This window comes from Anopheles stephensi, unplaced genomic scaffold (genome assembly GCF_013141755.1).
Source record: "Anopheles stephensi strain Indian unplaced genomic scaffold, UCI_ANSTEP_V1.0 ucontig135, whole genome shotgun sequence".
NCBI classification, from domain to species: Eukaryota; Metazoa; Arthropoda; class Insecta; order Diptera; family Culicidae; genus Anopheles; species Anopheles stephensi.
Window position 1 is genome coordinate 29,514 of NW_023405053.1, and position 15,146 is coordinate 44,659.

Here is a 15,146-nt window from a genome sequence, read left to right on the forward strand (position 1 = left end):
GTTCCTGCGGATGACTCTTGCTTCGCGCATTGTTACTCTCTTTTCTACCTGTATTTTCTTGATTTCACACTCATCCTTATATATGGGGCATTCTTTGTCAAGCGTGCCATGAGCATCTCCACACTCTGCGCACTTTGCTAGGTTTTCACACTTTTCGTGGAATGGTTGGCTACATTTCGCACATTTTTTCTCTCTATAGCAGACTTTTTTTGTGTGCCCAATGCGCATACAATTCATACAACGAGTGGGTTTGGGAATGTATAATTCCACTCTTTCAGTAAAGTATCCGATATCGATCTTCCTGGGCAACACTGTGCTGTTGAAGGTGAGTATTGCCGACCTTGTATTTACTATTTTACCAACAGCATTTTTCCTCTTCATAATTTCCACCTTGGTAACTTTCTGGTCCTTTAAACCATCCAGGAGTTCTTCCTCGGTTAGAAACAAACATGCATCACACCTAACAATGCCCTTTGTGAGGTTAAGCGATTCGTGCTCGTATACTTTTACGTTCAACGTGCCGCCCGGGTGATTGAGGTTAAGTTTTGACAGCTTTCTGGCGTCGCTTCTGTTCTTCATCTTCATGAGGATTTTGCCATCCCTCAGCAGCGTCGTTTGTACCGGTTTGCCATTAATGGCAGTCTCGACTGACTTTCGGAATAGAAACGGGTTAAATGTTGCTAACGTTTTCCCCTCTGTGATACTCTCTACCACCATAAATATTTCTTCGTTGTCACACATTTCTTCCAATGCTACTTTCTCCCCTCTCATCTTCCTTTTCCTCTTCCCCATCACTCTATGATCCTCCCCGAGGATCTCATAATATGACCCGGGGGAGCCTCCCCCAGGGTCCACCACCCCCATCCTTAATTACTTATCCTATCCGTATGTCCTTAGCTCGTTTGTCCAAAATCAAGGCGGTTGCTTTTAAATCAATAGCTTTTTGCTTTTTTGTGAATTTAAGGAACTGTCACTTCAGAACGTGCGGGCCACTTGTTCACTTGTCAGAGGTTCACAGTCGAATGTGACCGATTTACATTAATAATGTTTGCTAATGTTTATGTTTTGCTATTTATTTGTCATCCACTTTTCGAGTTGTCAAACGCGTCAGCGTGTTCGAATGTGGGCGATGTGCGAACGTCAAATTCGAAAATGTCTCGCATTCCTACCTCTCGTAATGTAACGGACATTTTTTTTAAAATGGAAACCTATGTTAGCCGTTATAAGCAGTAATTTACTAGCGTTGTGTCAAAAAAATGTTTTTTTTTTTCGAATAATCCACTCATTTGCTTTGATTTCTAATATCTACTTACTTATTCGACTCTTTAACCGCTTCGTATTGTTGGCCGGTCTACTGCAGGCATGTAACAGCTCAAAACCGAACGGCCTCGTCTACTAATAACCCACCTTTCCTGCCCGACGCATAAACTGCATCATCACTCCATCTCATTTTGGATTCATCACGCTTACGCGCGGTTTAGTTCTGGCTATGTGGACGGCCTGAATCATCCGGAGACTTTTATCCATGTGGATAGAGCTCATGTAGCTCTTCATGGTAGCGGTTCCTCCATCGTCCTTTTTCATCAATGTTTGTAAGCAGAGCCACTTGGATAGCACCAACATTTTACCTCTTCAACTCAAGGATTTACACCGCTTGCATCAGTACAACAGCTCCCTCTTTACTCAGGTACTCAGGCTTACCATTTCTCACACTAGTTTGTTTTCGGATCCAACTACTTAACCCAACACACCTCAATTGTAGTATAAACATGGCTGGAGTACGGCAATGTTAGATAGGGTTTTTTTTTTGATTTTTCTATTAATAAATGTGGGTTGTTTATCGATTATGTTTCCACTCTTCCATGCGCTACGGTGGCAGCAGTTCTCACAAACTTCGCACTCTACTAAATTCCAAACCATCGGCTTGGTTTGCCAACCAACCATCATATGACTGCCCCGGGTGGGGAGTAGTAGCACAGCAACAAGAACTCCGCAGCCTTTCGAACTGCCGAGCTGGGTTCATTCTGAAGCGCGTTTAGTTCTGTTTTAGGAGGAGCTAGCATGTTGAGTAGTTGTTGCCTGTACTGTTATATCATTCTTGTATGATTTTGTTTTTGTTTCTTCATTTCATTATAATTTGTATGTTTTGTATAGCTTAGTCTTCACAGAATGATACGCCCTTTAGACGCGAACGGTAGGAAAGGGTTCATATTAAATTCGATATCTCTCGCCTCTTTTCACACCAAACAAACAATTGGGAGCTGGCAGAGCTGCGTTGTTTACGCTGCTGAGTCTTGTTTACGACGCATTTACACCGGCTGGGGATGTTTTTGTTTCTGTGGGTTTTATCACGTTGCAACGAATGCGGCGTTCGTTGCGCCCTTATACATATAGCCAAGCGCTTTTATCTACCACTGCAAAACGGGGAAATTTGAAATCTAAGATGAAGCGTTTGGTAATGAAAAAATAAATCTTAACAAAACGGCGGCCTCACAGTTTACCCCTAAAACGAGATCGTTTAAATTAAAACTGCCTTTACAAGCTGTACAAATCATTCCCGGACCTGACACTCAAACCAGTGGAGTGTCAAAAAAAAAAACCATGTACAATGCAGAGAAAACGAACCTACGAAATGAACTAAACGTAGTACAACTTCCTTAGTGGTGGAGTTTCCCCTCCTTCAGCTGCCTGTTGTCGTTTCTTCCTCCCCCCCCCCCTCTCTCTCTCTCCCTCCCTAATCAATCTAATCAATACAATCTTAATATATATATATATAAGTAGTTACATAGTTAGTCACTGTGTCATTTGTTTAGCAGCTTTCGCACGCTCTGCCACATCCTTCGCGGAGTTAATAAATAGTGTGTCATTAAATTAAACGATCACCACGTGCGTCTGTTTGCGCCCTGTCGCCAACGCGGATTATTGCGCGTAATCACTGTAGCACGTCACACCACTTGCTCGGCTCGGCCTACAGTTTAAGCTCATCATCATATTGTGTGCGAGCGCTGCATTTCTCGGTTACTCAAGTTCACTTATATCTGCGCGTGTCTGGGGGGTGTGTGTTTACCACAACTACAATCACTAGTCTCACAAATAGGTAACACGGTTTTGCCCGTGTCCAATGTGTGTTTTTGTGTTGCGTGTCTCCTTTCGAAGGATAATCATACAACGTCTTTTAGTTTATGTACACTAACACGCACACAAACGACCGCGCGCGCGAGCACGCCCCGGAAGCTACTAGAATATGGTGTGTGCGTGTGGTTCGTCCCTTGCTCTTGCCCCTTTACATTCAATGACAGGAGTGAAAATAGAGTTTTTAAATTACTTGCGGTATTTTTGATTATCGCCATAGTTAGCTTAACAGTGTGTGCCTGTGTTTGTCTTATTACAGGATTTTACAGGCTCATTTTTCAATGTTAACACCATTTTGCATTGCCGTGGAGGACTGTTTCATCTGGTTTGACTTGAGAACCACTGGAGTTCAGTTGGACAGGACAGGTTGCAATATGACTTGACGGTGTTGAAATTCTTATCCATCGGATGTTGCAATAGTCCTTTACAGCAATGAAAAGTGATGTTACCAGCTTAAAAAACACCCGGTAAATCCTCTGTAATCTGTCCTGCTCCCGGGCAGCGCGCGCCTCTTGGTGCATGCGTGTGTGTTTGTATGGTGGCTCCTTTGGACCTTGTGTGTTTGTGTTGGTTTGTCGTTTGTTGGTTACAGCATTCGTATACAATGTGTTTTTATAGTTCATACCCGATAAATATATGTATGTGTGTGTATGTATGTGTTTTTAACAAATTCCTCTTTCGCTCGTTCGACAAGGATCGCGTAGGATCATCAGGAATCAGGCACCTGACTTGCCGCACTGTCGAAAAGCAAAGTCCAAAATGCTGTTGCCGTTTTGTTTTTTTTTTGTTCATCCTACACAACACAACAACACTGGTAGTGGTAATATAAGCACACATCGATCGACATTACGGTTACAGCAGCGGTAGTTGTTTTCCCCCCGTTTCTTCTTCTTCTTCTTCGTCTATTTAGTAACGGCCCCACATTAATCCTAGTGATTGCTTTTAGCAAAACTCATTCATAATACTTTGTTAAATGCAGTTTTGTGGTTTCGCGGTTTGTACCACACGCGGGGGTGGTGGGTGGCGGCGGTGGATGGGATGTTTCTCAGTTCTCCGACAGGATTTTCCGTGTTTTTGCAGCGTCTCGCCTCACCAGGACGATACAACACAAGGAAGAAAAAGGGATTCACAGCGAAAGCGTCCATTGGTCTGGGCCGAGTTTTTAGTGTCTCGGGACAGAAGAAAAAGACGCGGTGGAATGTGTGTGTGTATCTCTCTCTCTCTCTCTCTCTCTCTCTGTCTCTCTCTCTCTCTCTGTCTCTCTCTCTCTCTCTCTCTTCCTCTGACTTTCTGCCATTTTTCTTTATCCTATCCCGCCCCGGTTATTGGAGTGTTGCCTTCTCGTTTGTTTTGTTGTTCTTTTTTTGCATACTAACACTAACTGTACAGAACATTGACACTAAAGTCGGGAACGAATTTGAAGACTCCGTTGCTTAGAGAGATGCAGTAGCCCGGACGCCCAGGAGCCGGACGAGACTCCTCTTCAACCTGTCTACACAAAAACGTGACCACCACCATCCCCGCACACACACACATGCACACACCCATGTACAGAGCCCCCGGGTTTTTGTTGTATGCTGGATGCACCAGGATTAGTGCTTTAGACGTTCTCGTGCTCATTGTTCGCGATAAACTGGGCCGAACAGCGGTTATCCTTTTTGTGGGTGGTGCGCTGCTGTACCGTCCGGCAGATCCAGGCAAACAGTATAACGAGCACCAGGAGCAGCGTTGCCATTACGTACACCAGCACGGACAGTTGTGTGTCGGTGATTGCGGTCACCTCGACCGGCGAGAGCAGCACGCTCAGGTTCAGCTTTTGGGCCGAATTTCCCGATACGATCTGGCACCGGTAGCGTCCGTAGTGGTGTGTCTGGATGTTCGGTATCGACAGGTACGAACCAATGATTTGTCCTTCCTCCCTGTGGGGGGTTATGCCGGAGAGAGAAAAGAAAGCGGTTAGAGTGTGGATCTGTGTTTGTTTGGTGGTGTACGGGTAACGCATTAGTGTACGCTACTGTCGAATGGAGGGTGTGGAACAGCGAGAGCGTTCGGTAAGCGTTTGGACCGGGATGGGGTAGAGTTGCACACAAATTCCTCGTAAGCTGTCTCTCACTCCACTATCGCCCCCCCCCCCCCCCCTCAACCCAGGTGTGTCTAATGAAGCGGAAACAGTAGAACTTAAATGTGTTCCGCGAAATGATTATTTCGTCGTTCATCGGTCCAACTACTACTTCTACTACTACCGCGCAATTAAGTCGCCACCGTAATGGACGCGCCGTCAAAAACGCTTACCTAGTCACGTTCACCTGCATGCTGTCGGTAACGTTGTGCGGATGGTCGTCAAACATTTGGCTCCAGACGATCTCGTTGGTCGCGTCCGGCAGGTAGAGGTTGCCGACGAACGCCTCACAGTAGAACCGGGCACTTTCGCCCACGCTCACCACCAGATCCTTCGGCCGGAAGGTCGGCATCGGATTGTCCAATTTATCTGCACCGAATGAATCGAAACGAATGGAACGGATTAGTACGTGCGTATGCCCTGGTGCCACTTGGGAACGGATTATTGGGGCTGTCTCTTACCCTGTAACCGCAGTTCGATTTCGTGCTTGATTGCGTGCGTCTCGTTTCGCAGTATGCAGCTGTAGTTGCCGATATCGTTCTCCTCTAGCCGCGGGCTGTAGATCGTTTGGTTGGCCGCTTCCGGGTACACGATGAAGGACGACACGTCCTTGCTCCATGGGTGTGGCTTGTTGTTTTTGAACCTGGTAAAACATACCGAAACATGCAAGAGGATTAATCAGTGTTCCGGCTGTCGGACGGTGAATTTAAATTAGGGGTAGGGGTTCTCTCCCCGTTCCCACATTTTTTTCCCCCCCAAAAGAGAAGTGTCACTAACGATATTAATTACGGATCATCAATTTTCATAACGGCCATGTCCGCTGTTTAAAGCGCGGCTTTCCAGCTTTCGTCCCCGCCATCCGCCATTAACCAACGATGATGATGGCGATCCTCAAGTAGCCACGCACGTGCGTACTTCATCATCGCACGCGTGTCATTGTCGTAGCAGGCTTCAAAGTGCGATCAACTCAATTTGTCCGTTATCACCTTTTGCCAATCCCGACCCAACCCATCCTTGTGGGATTCGTGCGTGCGTATACAACAACACATGGACAACAACGCGAAAAAAGAACAAAAAAGCGAAAAAAAGCAAAAAAGAAACAGTCGCGGAGTACACATCGGGGAACAAAAGCGAGATACCTCCCCATCGGTGTGTGTTACCATGGGGCGCTGACGATTTTCCGATATAATCCGGCATGTTGTTTTTTTTGTTGTTCGTGAATGGAAAATTTACACTGCTCCACACCGCCCCCCCCCCCCCCCCCCCCCCCCCCTTGGCCATCCGTGGCACACAGAGGGAGAAGTATCATTTTACCCCAATTTGCATCTCTGCACGCTTTCGCCGGTGTTGGAATAATAATGATTTATCGTGGCCGCCATCGAATTCCCCGAACCGGGTGCGGTGGGTGGACAAACACGAAAGGAAGTATCAAAAACAAAACAAAAAAAAGCCGACGACGAATAAGGACAACTTCTCGAATCCTGGGACATGAACAAAAAAATATCATAATTATAATTGCAAGCCATCGCCGACCCGCACAACAGCAGCAGCAACAGCAGCAGCCGGCGTATCCTCATCGTCCGTCGGCTCCTTCCCGTCGGTCGGTTCGAGATTTCAGGGTTTCGGGTATCTCGGACGGTAGTATTACTAATTAATTAGAGTAATTTTGGGGCTCGGTGTTCGAAGCATCATCGGCTGTGGGCATGATTGCTGTTGTGCGACCGTTCGGTGCGACCAGAGTTTGACTCTATTTTCGTCGTTCACCACAGCGCAGCGCATGAACCACGCCGCCACACCACAAGGTAAATCGACAAAATGCACCACCAAATCGAAATAAATCTATGATTGATTTGCAACATTGTGTTGTTGCTCATTTATGATTTGAATTTGAAGCTTTCGAAGCTGATTTATGATAAATATTTCCATTCGATATAGGTCAAATGATGTCTCCATGGACTGGTCAACTTTTCACTGCGAGATTCACAGTTTGTCTAATCGATTCCACCCAACAATTCCTCACATGGCTGCCAAATGGAAAAATTGGGTCCAAAATCAACTTGAACCTTTGGTTGACCTTATAAAAGGCCAGTCAAAACCACACATGCTCCATGCTCCACCACTGCATGTTGGTCGTATCAACTCTTGCATGAGGATCAATGATTGCTTGTGATGGAAACACGTGTCTTCAGAGCAGCGCAGCACCAGAAGTTGGTCTGCCGAATCGCTGGCGAGAGTTCTGAGGCCTAATTTATTGGCACATTTTGCTGACACATCATTCGGATGGCGCTGTGACTTCACATGTGGAACTTGTTGCTCCGAACGAAAGGTCACTGCGGCAAATACCATCAACGACAGTGACGTATTCAGCAGGATCTAACCACTGGGCCACGACAGGAGACGTCAACAAGTACTGTTTGCTTCTGCCGATGACCCAAGATTTGTTGCGAAACTACGACTCCGATTGCTCTCCGAACAGCACGCCAAAGCCATTAACCATTCATAAATTAGCTTGAAGATGTCGGATGTAATATATGTTGTGTTGAACTGCTCTTGCAACTTGTAGTTGTGACGCGTGTCGTCGAAAGGTATATTGGATTTGAAGCATTGCACAAACACACACACTCCTTAGCCAAGAGGAGCTCAGCAAATTGGTTGTTTGGAATCGTATGAAATTGGAAATTCGTACGAAAAACAAAAGTCAGCAACGTCAATCGACTCTATCTCTCTGTGCCATGAGCACACAGATGTATTCTCCGTATTCATTTGCCAGGTATTCGCAGTCACCGGGATCGAAAATAAACATTTCCGAGAATGAAACGAATAAAATAAAGCTCAGCACCCATGCGAACCATTCGTCGTCCAACGCGCGCCACCACACAACAGTTTCGAGATTGCAGTTTTCTAGACATTGCAGGATGTGGGATGCGGCCATGAGCACTGGGCAGCAGAAGCAGCTTTCTTTATACCGCAGGGAAATAAGATATGAGCATATGAACATTTGCTTTCTTCACTAGCATCCGTACTGCGAGATTTGCCGATATTATGCTCTCGATAAATGTTGTGCCCCGATGTAGCAACAGAAGCAGCGCGAGATTGATTTTTGTCACAGCGTTCGTTTGGGCAAAACAGTGTGTCCTTCACACAAATATCCAAGCTCCACAGGCTTTACAGACAAACACCAGCGGGATGTCAATGTTCCATGCTGGATGAATGTTAGGAAAAACATAACCACCAATCACCAATTATCCCCCGCTTATTCTATCAACTCCATCTTTTTCTTCTTCCTTGGCACTTACAACCTTCAGAGGTCCCGGTCTGCCATTACTGGCTTTCTATGACTTGATTTTACCGGTTGCTGGATTAGTCACAGAGTCCTGCGTACGAGGAGGCGGTCTGGATGAGATTTGATCCGTGTTCCTGCCATGTGAATATGAGCGCCGCAATCGGCTTGGCCACCGGACCGGCCCCAATCTATAAGCTCCACTGCAAGCAATAAAATCCTTGCTATAATTCTGTTCTCCGAAGTTGGGCTATTTTTGAAATAATTTTCCGGTCCCTTTTTTATCGACCACGCTGGGCGTTATACCTGATCGTTTCGATAGTTATATATGCAAGGAAAACAATTGTAGGCTTAAAATATGAAATATTTCGTTCGGTAAAATCATTAGTGGGGATTTATAAAGATTTCTACCGGAACGGTTGCCTATTTTCCCTGGGATCATTATTTACAATACAATTCATTAGAACAGCAGCAGCAGCATCATTATCATGGTCGAACGATGAAATTCAGCACCAGCAACAGCACACATGCAACACACGATGGCAGCAGCATCCCTCTTATCATATAGCACGTTGCGAATTGTTGCGGCTCTGTCTGGACATTATTCAAATATTTCATTTATCGGACGCATGCCGGAGCACAGGGACCGCTTAAATGAGAACGTGTGGCTGTGGAGTAGCGGTGGTCATGCATCGATTTGCATAATAAACGTACTCCGCGACAAAATAACAAACGCCTGCACCTTCTTCACACGCCATCCTTCCCTTTGGTCTTCTCCCAACCCCTCTGTAATCGTACGGCAAACGCGCTAACGCCGATGGACGACGATGCTGAGGAGCAAACCAACAGAAAAAAAGATCAAATTCAATCTCGCCCGCCCCATCGTACGACGGTTTTCGCGAGAAGGACGCCCCCCAGGGGAACCTCCAACATTGGGCATACTCTCTCTCTCTCCCTCTCTCTCGCTCTTTCTCTCTCTCTCGCTCTTTCTCTGTCTGCATCCTCTGATGGAATTCGGATTCACGTAGAATATTTGCATTCGTTGCAACCACAAGCACCACGACGACGACGACGACGACGACGAATCGAAAGAAACGGCCCACAGCCCAGCTGCCATTTCTTCCACGATTATCGTTCGTTCGTCATCTTTCCGTGGAATTCTCCCTGGGCACCAACCGCCACAGACTCACAGGTCGTCCGGTACCACCTTTGGAGGGGGGTAGTAGCGTTAGGACACAAAACCAGCGCGAGAGCGCAGCCAAGCAGCAATCGTTGGAAAATTGTCTTATTATGAAGTTTTTCCCACTTTTTTGTTTTTGTTCCGTTTTGCTGCAACCTTTGAATGCAATATCCCGCGTGCCCGGGTATGTATCCCCGGAAATCTACCATCGCCAGACGGAAGAGGACGACTCGGAAGATAGAAACACCGCCGAGGGTGCACTAGGATCGTTGGAATGGACATTGGCAGGATGGAAAAAAGACAATGGCTTGGGACGCGAGATTTAATAAGGATTCCCAGGAAGCAGCAGCAGCAGCGGCAGCAGCAGAATCATAATGTCCTCCCGCCGCCTCCACTTGATGGTGATAGTAGCAAATCAGGTCTCGTCGCTTATGAAAACAAATATTCCATAGTCCGCGCGCCACTCTTTCGAGAAAAACTGGGGAAGACACGGGGTGTTTATTCAGAGGGTAGAAGGTGGGTTGGCGAGCAGAAGCGAATCGCTTTGTACCGCGCTGTGTACTCCGATAGCCCGTGTGCTGGAGTGCAGCAACGAAAGCGAGCGTGAGAAGTGTGAGAATTGGAACTTGATCCACAAAACCCTCCGTCGAGCCCGGCGACCGACCACATATCTCAGGGAACTCGATCCACCGTACGTGCTGGACGTCGAATCTGGTGGTTTTGAGGTTTAGCCGGCGTGTGGAGCGATGTGAAGCATACTACTACTCTGCATCCACCAATCCGTCTGTCGGTCGGCCATTTCCCTTTTTTTAATGGTGCGCAGGTGAGGACATTAAAACAGCATGACAGCAATAGCGGAACATACACACACACGGTGGGGACGTTATAGGGAAGGAGAGAGAACCGAAAGGCTCGGATTACATCGGTTACTGTTTGCTAACTACTTTTCGCCATCCGCTGGCTGCCGTTCGGACCGACCGGCGACCACAGGAGAGCCCAGGCGACAGGCCCGGGTGCTGTTGTGATGTGTCTGTCAGGGGGATTGGGTTAACTTCTCACCACCGCCACCGGACACAATACTTGTGTGTCGGTGTGTGTGAAGAGGGTTTCAACCCCACCTCTCTAATTTGACGCTTTCGGTGCCAATAATGACGGTCAATGAGTGAGAGGCAGGTCGTTTCCTGTGGGGGAAAAACGGTAGGGGAGACACACGACGGCGGGGATCCCGTCAGGTAACCCGATACGCCCATAAAGCTTGTGTCGGCAGATTGTGGAAGTGAGGTGCCTTTGCCAGCACCAACATATCGGCAGGTGTTGTGCGGCTTTGAACTGCCCCAAAGTGGTACTAATAACCCGGGGACAACAGCAACATCGCCACCATATTCCAGGGACGGATGAAAATCTCCGTAAACTCCTCCATACCCTGGGGTGGGGGGGTGGGGGGGGGGGAAGTAAGGTTTGCCGTTTTTTGCCCCCTCTGTGAGAGAATGTGCTGCCTGGCTGTGCGTGTGTAAGAGGTTCGTTGTTGTTTGAAGGGTTTCGTGGTGGTTCAAAGGGAACCGAAGATCGAAAGAATTCGTCCAGAGGCTCGGTGTCAAATTTCCGATCGAACGCTTCCTGACAACATTGCCGCCGCCTCGGTCAATTTGGGCGGGATGTCTTGCAAGGAGGGAATCCCCTTTTGCGAAAGGCGAGATGCAGCGGACACCATGTTCCACACAGCCATTGTCCGTACACCGTGTCAGGGATATCATTTTTACAAATGTTGGAAGCTAGCGATCCTAGCGAGCTGCATAAAAATTCTCAGGAATTTGCTGTCCCTTCACCTCCACCACTACCCCTGTCGTCTCATTCCATCGCTCAATGTCAACTGGCGCCTCGATGTTGAGCGATGCGTGTGATGCAGAATTCTAGCACGAGCTCCCACTGCCCGGCTCTCGGTGGTGGTGGTGCTGTGCCAATCTATCGCTCCATCATAAAGCAATCATTTCGAATCGGAAAGCTATAACTAACGAGTTAATTAGCAGTCGCGCTGAGATACGCATGGATTGTGTAGGGCGAACCTCTGTTGGCGAGAGGGCGTTCGTGTGGAGGCCGCAGCATTCCTGGAATCGGAAAACCGGTCAGCGAAACCTGTCTCAGTCCCACCCTCTGAGATCTCCCGAATACAAAGCAGTGTCGCCGTGGTGATTAGTATCGATGATGCTGGTAGCAAATTTTCTAGCTCGAACTCGATACACTGGCAATATAAGCTTTCGAGGGTGAAGAAATAAAACTGGGCACCAGCAACAAACTTTGCCATTGACCGGTCGAGGTCGAGATGCATCGTCAGAATCGCAACATCAGTATTGCGATGATCTCTCCTCAAGGGTGCGCGCGCCGCCCTGCTTTCGATCGTACTAAGTCGCTTCCACGAAGCACTGCCAAGCGTTCCTCCACACACTGATGTAAACAATAAACTACTTCGCTCTCGCCCCTTCGCTGGACGGTGGTGAGTAGGGCACACACTGCACATACCAAGTCAGAGAGTACACACAGGGCGCGGTGATAATAATAATTTGTGTTTCACGGAATTTGGCGTACTCGAACGCGTGCATTCTTCCGATCGCGCCTGCTGATAGATAGACGCCACGGCAGCGGAGCAAGTCCGAGCTAGAAGATTGGCGTTATCGTTTCTTAGTAAAATCGCGCCAAGCACCACTGTGAACGCGTCATCGTTTCCGGCAGTTCTCCTTCTCCGATAACGTAGATGTATAGGATGATGTGATATCATCGTCCAGCGGCTTATCACATCACGTTTAACGAATTACGAGCCGGAACATTAAAAAGGTTTGAAGCCATTTTGTTTCTGTGTTAGGGGTTTATAACGAAGCAAGGTTGCCTAATTTAAAAGTGTACCGCCGTCTGGTCGACACGCATGCGTCGATATCGTCTTGCCCCGGATGTTCCTTCCCAACCAACCAACCCCGTCCCCAGAGTCGGCGGTGTGTGATCTATTAATGTGTAATTTAGCAAAGAAAGCGATTTCCAAGAATGTTGGGGATTCCACCGAATCCAAATGGGGGTTTCGGAAGCTCTATCTGTATCCCGCTGCTAGTAGCCCCACTGCGGTAGTCGGATCGATAACTCAAACATTATGTACTCGGTTGGCTACATGGCGTCTCGCTACCGTACAACTACATGATGGCTGCTACTAAACTACTTGAGTTTATACTGGTTGTGTTGAGGGGTACGATCCAGTAGTGTACGCTGGGTACCAATTATTACAGCGAGCGTGTGTGTCTGTTACTCAGTAAGGATGCAAAAACGATGCTCAAGGTCACGCTCCACTACCCAGCAGGTGGGCTGGCTGGCCAACGATTCCCCAACCATCCTGACCTATTTTGCTTGTTTACTGGATAGAGCTCTTGCTTCTTGATTTACTGATTGTTTGGCAGTTAGTGCACGGTGGAGATGTTATGCCGAAAGCTGATTAACCAACTTTCTAACCAAGGCAATGTGTGGGTATTTCTGCTCTGGATAGTATGCAACTGTTGCAAACGTTAACTTCCAAACAGAAGAACACATAGATGGTAAACACGTCGTACCACGGAGCTAAGGAACTCAGCGCATCAAGGCTACGGGAAGTTTATCTAATTGATTTGCTGCTAAACGTTACCGTGCGGTTGGGCGAATGTGTGTACTCCTACACCGCAACCAGTCAGCTTCAACTCCAAGCTTCTGGACTGGATGCAGCTGGTTCCGAGAATAATTGGTAATAGTACACACATCAAATCTCGCTTTCCAAATGTCTCGATTTAGTTAGCAAGCAGAGCGCATCGTTTATGTCTGGGACACACTCGTGAAAGCCTTAAAGTGTCCATCTTGGTGGTGTAACGGGTGTAGTGGTAAATGTAAACGTTGTAGATGATCCTATATCCATTAGATGACTAACTTTTGACCCAACCGAGCAAACCCCCTAATGAACGGTCGGTCATCGTCGATGCAGCACACTGTACAAGTACACACACATTAAAAGAGTTACCGAGTACTGCAAGCGGCTGGATCGAGTTTTATGTTTCATCACAACCCCATGCAGTGCGAGAGTTCTTCTCCACAAAACTGGACATTAAGAGTACACAGGTACGCCACCGCCATCCAATGCATGTTGTTGCCCCGATGGATATATGGTCTCGGCATTTCAATCTACCCTCCTCCGGCCCAGCGTCTTCCGCACGTCAGCTGCAAAAGCACATCATCCACACAAGTCAAACAAAAACCACATCAGGAACGCGCGCAAGTGTTTGGGGAAGCGATAAAAATAATTTCAAAAAAAAGGGGACCGAAATGCGGGGCTGCATATCACGACCTGGCAGGTCGCACCTAATTGGGTCTCTCATTATCTCGTTTCTGGGGATTGAATTTCATAAATTCATGACGAACGAAGTAAAAAGCTTGCGCCAGAGTTCGTGGAATCCTTGAAATCGTCCCGGTCTCCTGGGAACACTTCTGCTGCATCTTTTGTGTGGTCCCTCGGGTGTGCGGGTCTCGACTTTGCGTGCACGGCTTGCTAGTTGCAAGTCAATCTCATCCCGAAAAGCCGCAGCAGAAGCATTATAAAATGAGAGTATCATAAGAGAGATGGGAGGCTTCTTTTTGCTTTCGTCTTCACTGACCCACTTGGGTTGGAAAAGCAATTGTTTCAGCGTGTGTGTTTTGTGCCGGAGGAGGTGGTGGTATATTGAATAATGCTTCAAGCGAACTGCAAAAAACAAAAACATAACTATCCGCTGGGACGTTCCTGGGAAATCGGTTATCATCATCCAGACGACGAGTACACACAACTCCCAAACGTGCACCCCTACCGATCATTATCTTTCGTAGGGGGTTGTGTTTTGGCGGACGATGCTTCTTGACGATGAGGTCCGTTCTCACTTATCATAACTACCTTATTAGCTTGTGGCGTTCGCTTTGGCGAGTTTGTCAATTTAGACCGGGGCACCAATTCCACGGAACGGCAGCAAATTAGCAATCTACACCCCAAACGGACCGAGAACGGATGATTATGTCGAATTTTGAGTCATCACGAAGGACAAGCCGACAAGCCGACAACCGGCGTTGCTCTGGTTCGCTTCCTTTTCCTTTCGACAGCAGTGACTGCGAACCTGACCCCACCGGCTATGCGGTATCAGAAGGCACATTGATCGCCGTGTGTGTTAGAAACTCGATCGATCCGTCGAAACATAAATGCGCGGAGACAACGCGCGTCATCTGATTGTCATCATTATCGGCGGATAATGGTCCCATGGGGGTTTCGCTTTTGCGCTCCCGGTTCTCAATCCCGGGATGGCGGCAAAGGATGTTCGAGCATTGTCAGCAGCACCAGCAGCAGCAACAGAATGTGTTGAGTCATGTGCCTTGAAACCGGACCTGGAATTATCCGAATTACCAGGCTG

The 15,146-nt window shown here is 47.6% G+C and overlaps 1 protein-coding gene across 1 annotated transcript; it reads right to left on the reverse strand.

Moving 5' to 3' along the window:
- Positions 1-1,756: 1,756 nt before the first annotated feature.
- Positions 1,757-6,000, reverse strand: LOC118515300. Its single transcript, XM_036061977.1, has 3 exons — positions 5,713-6,000; positions 5,425-5,620; positions 1,757-5,051 (listed from the first exon to the last, which is right to left on the reverse strand). Exons 2-3 carry the CDS (start codon positions 5,601-5,603, stop codon positions 4,733-4,735), a joined length of 498 nt encoding a protein of 165 aa, XP_035917870.1. The 5' UTR covers positions 5,604-5,620; positions 5,713-6,000; the 3' UTR covers positions 1,757-4,732.
- Positions 6,001-15,146: the final 9,146 nt, after the last annotated feature.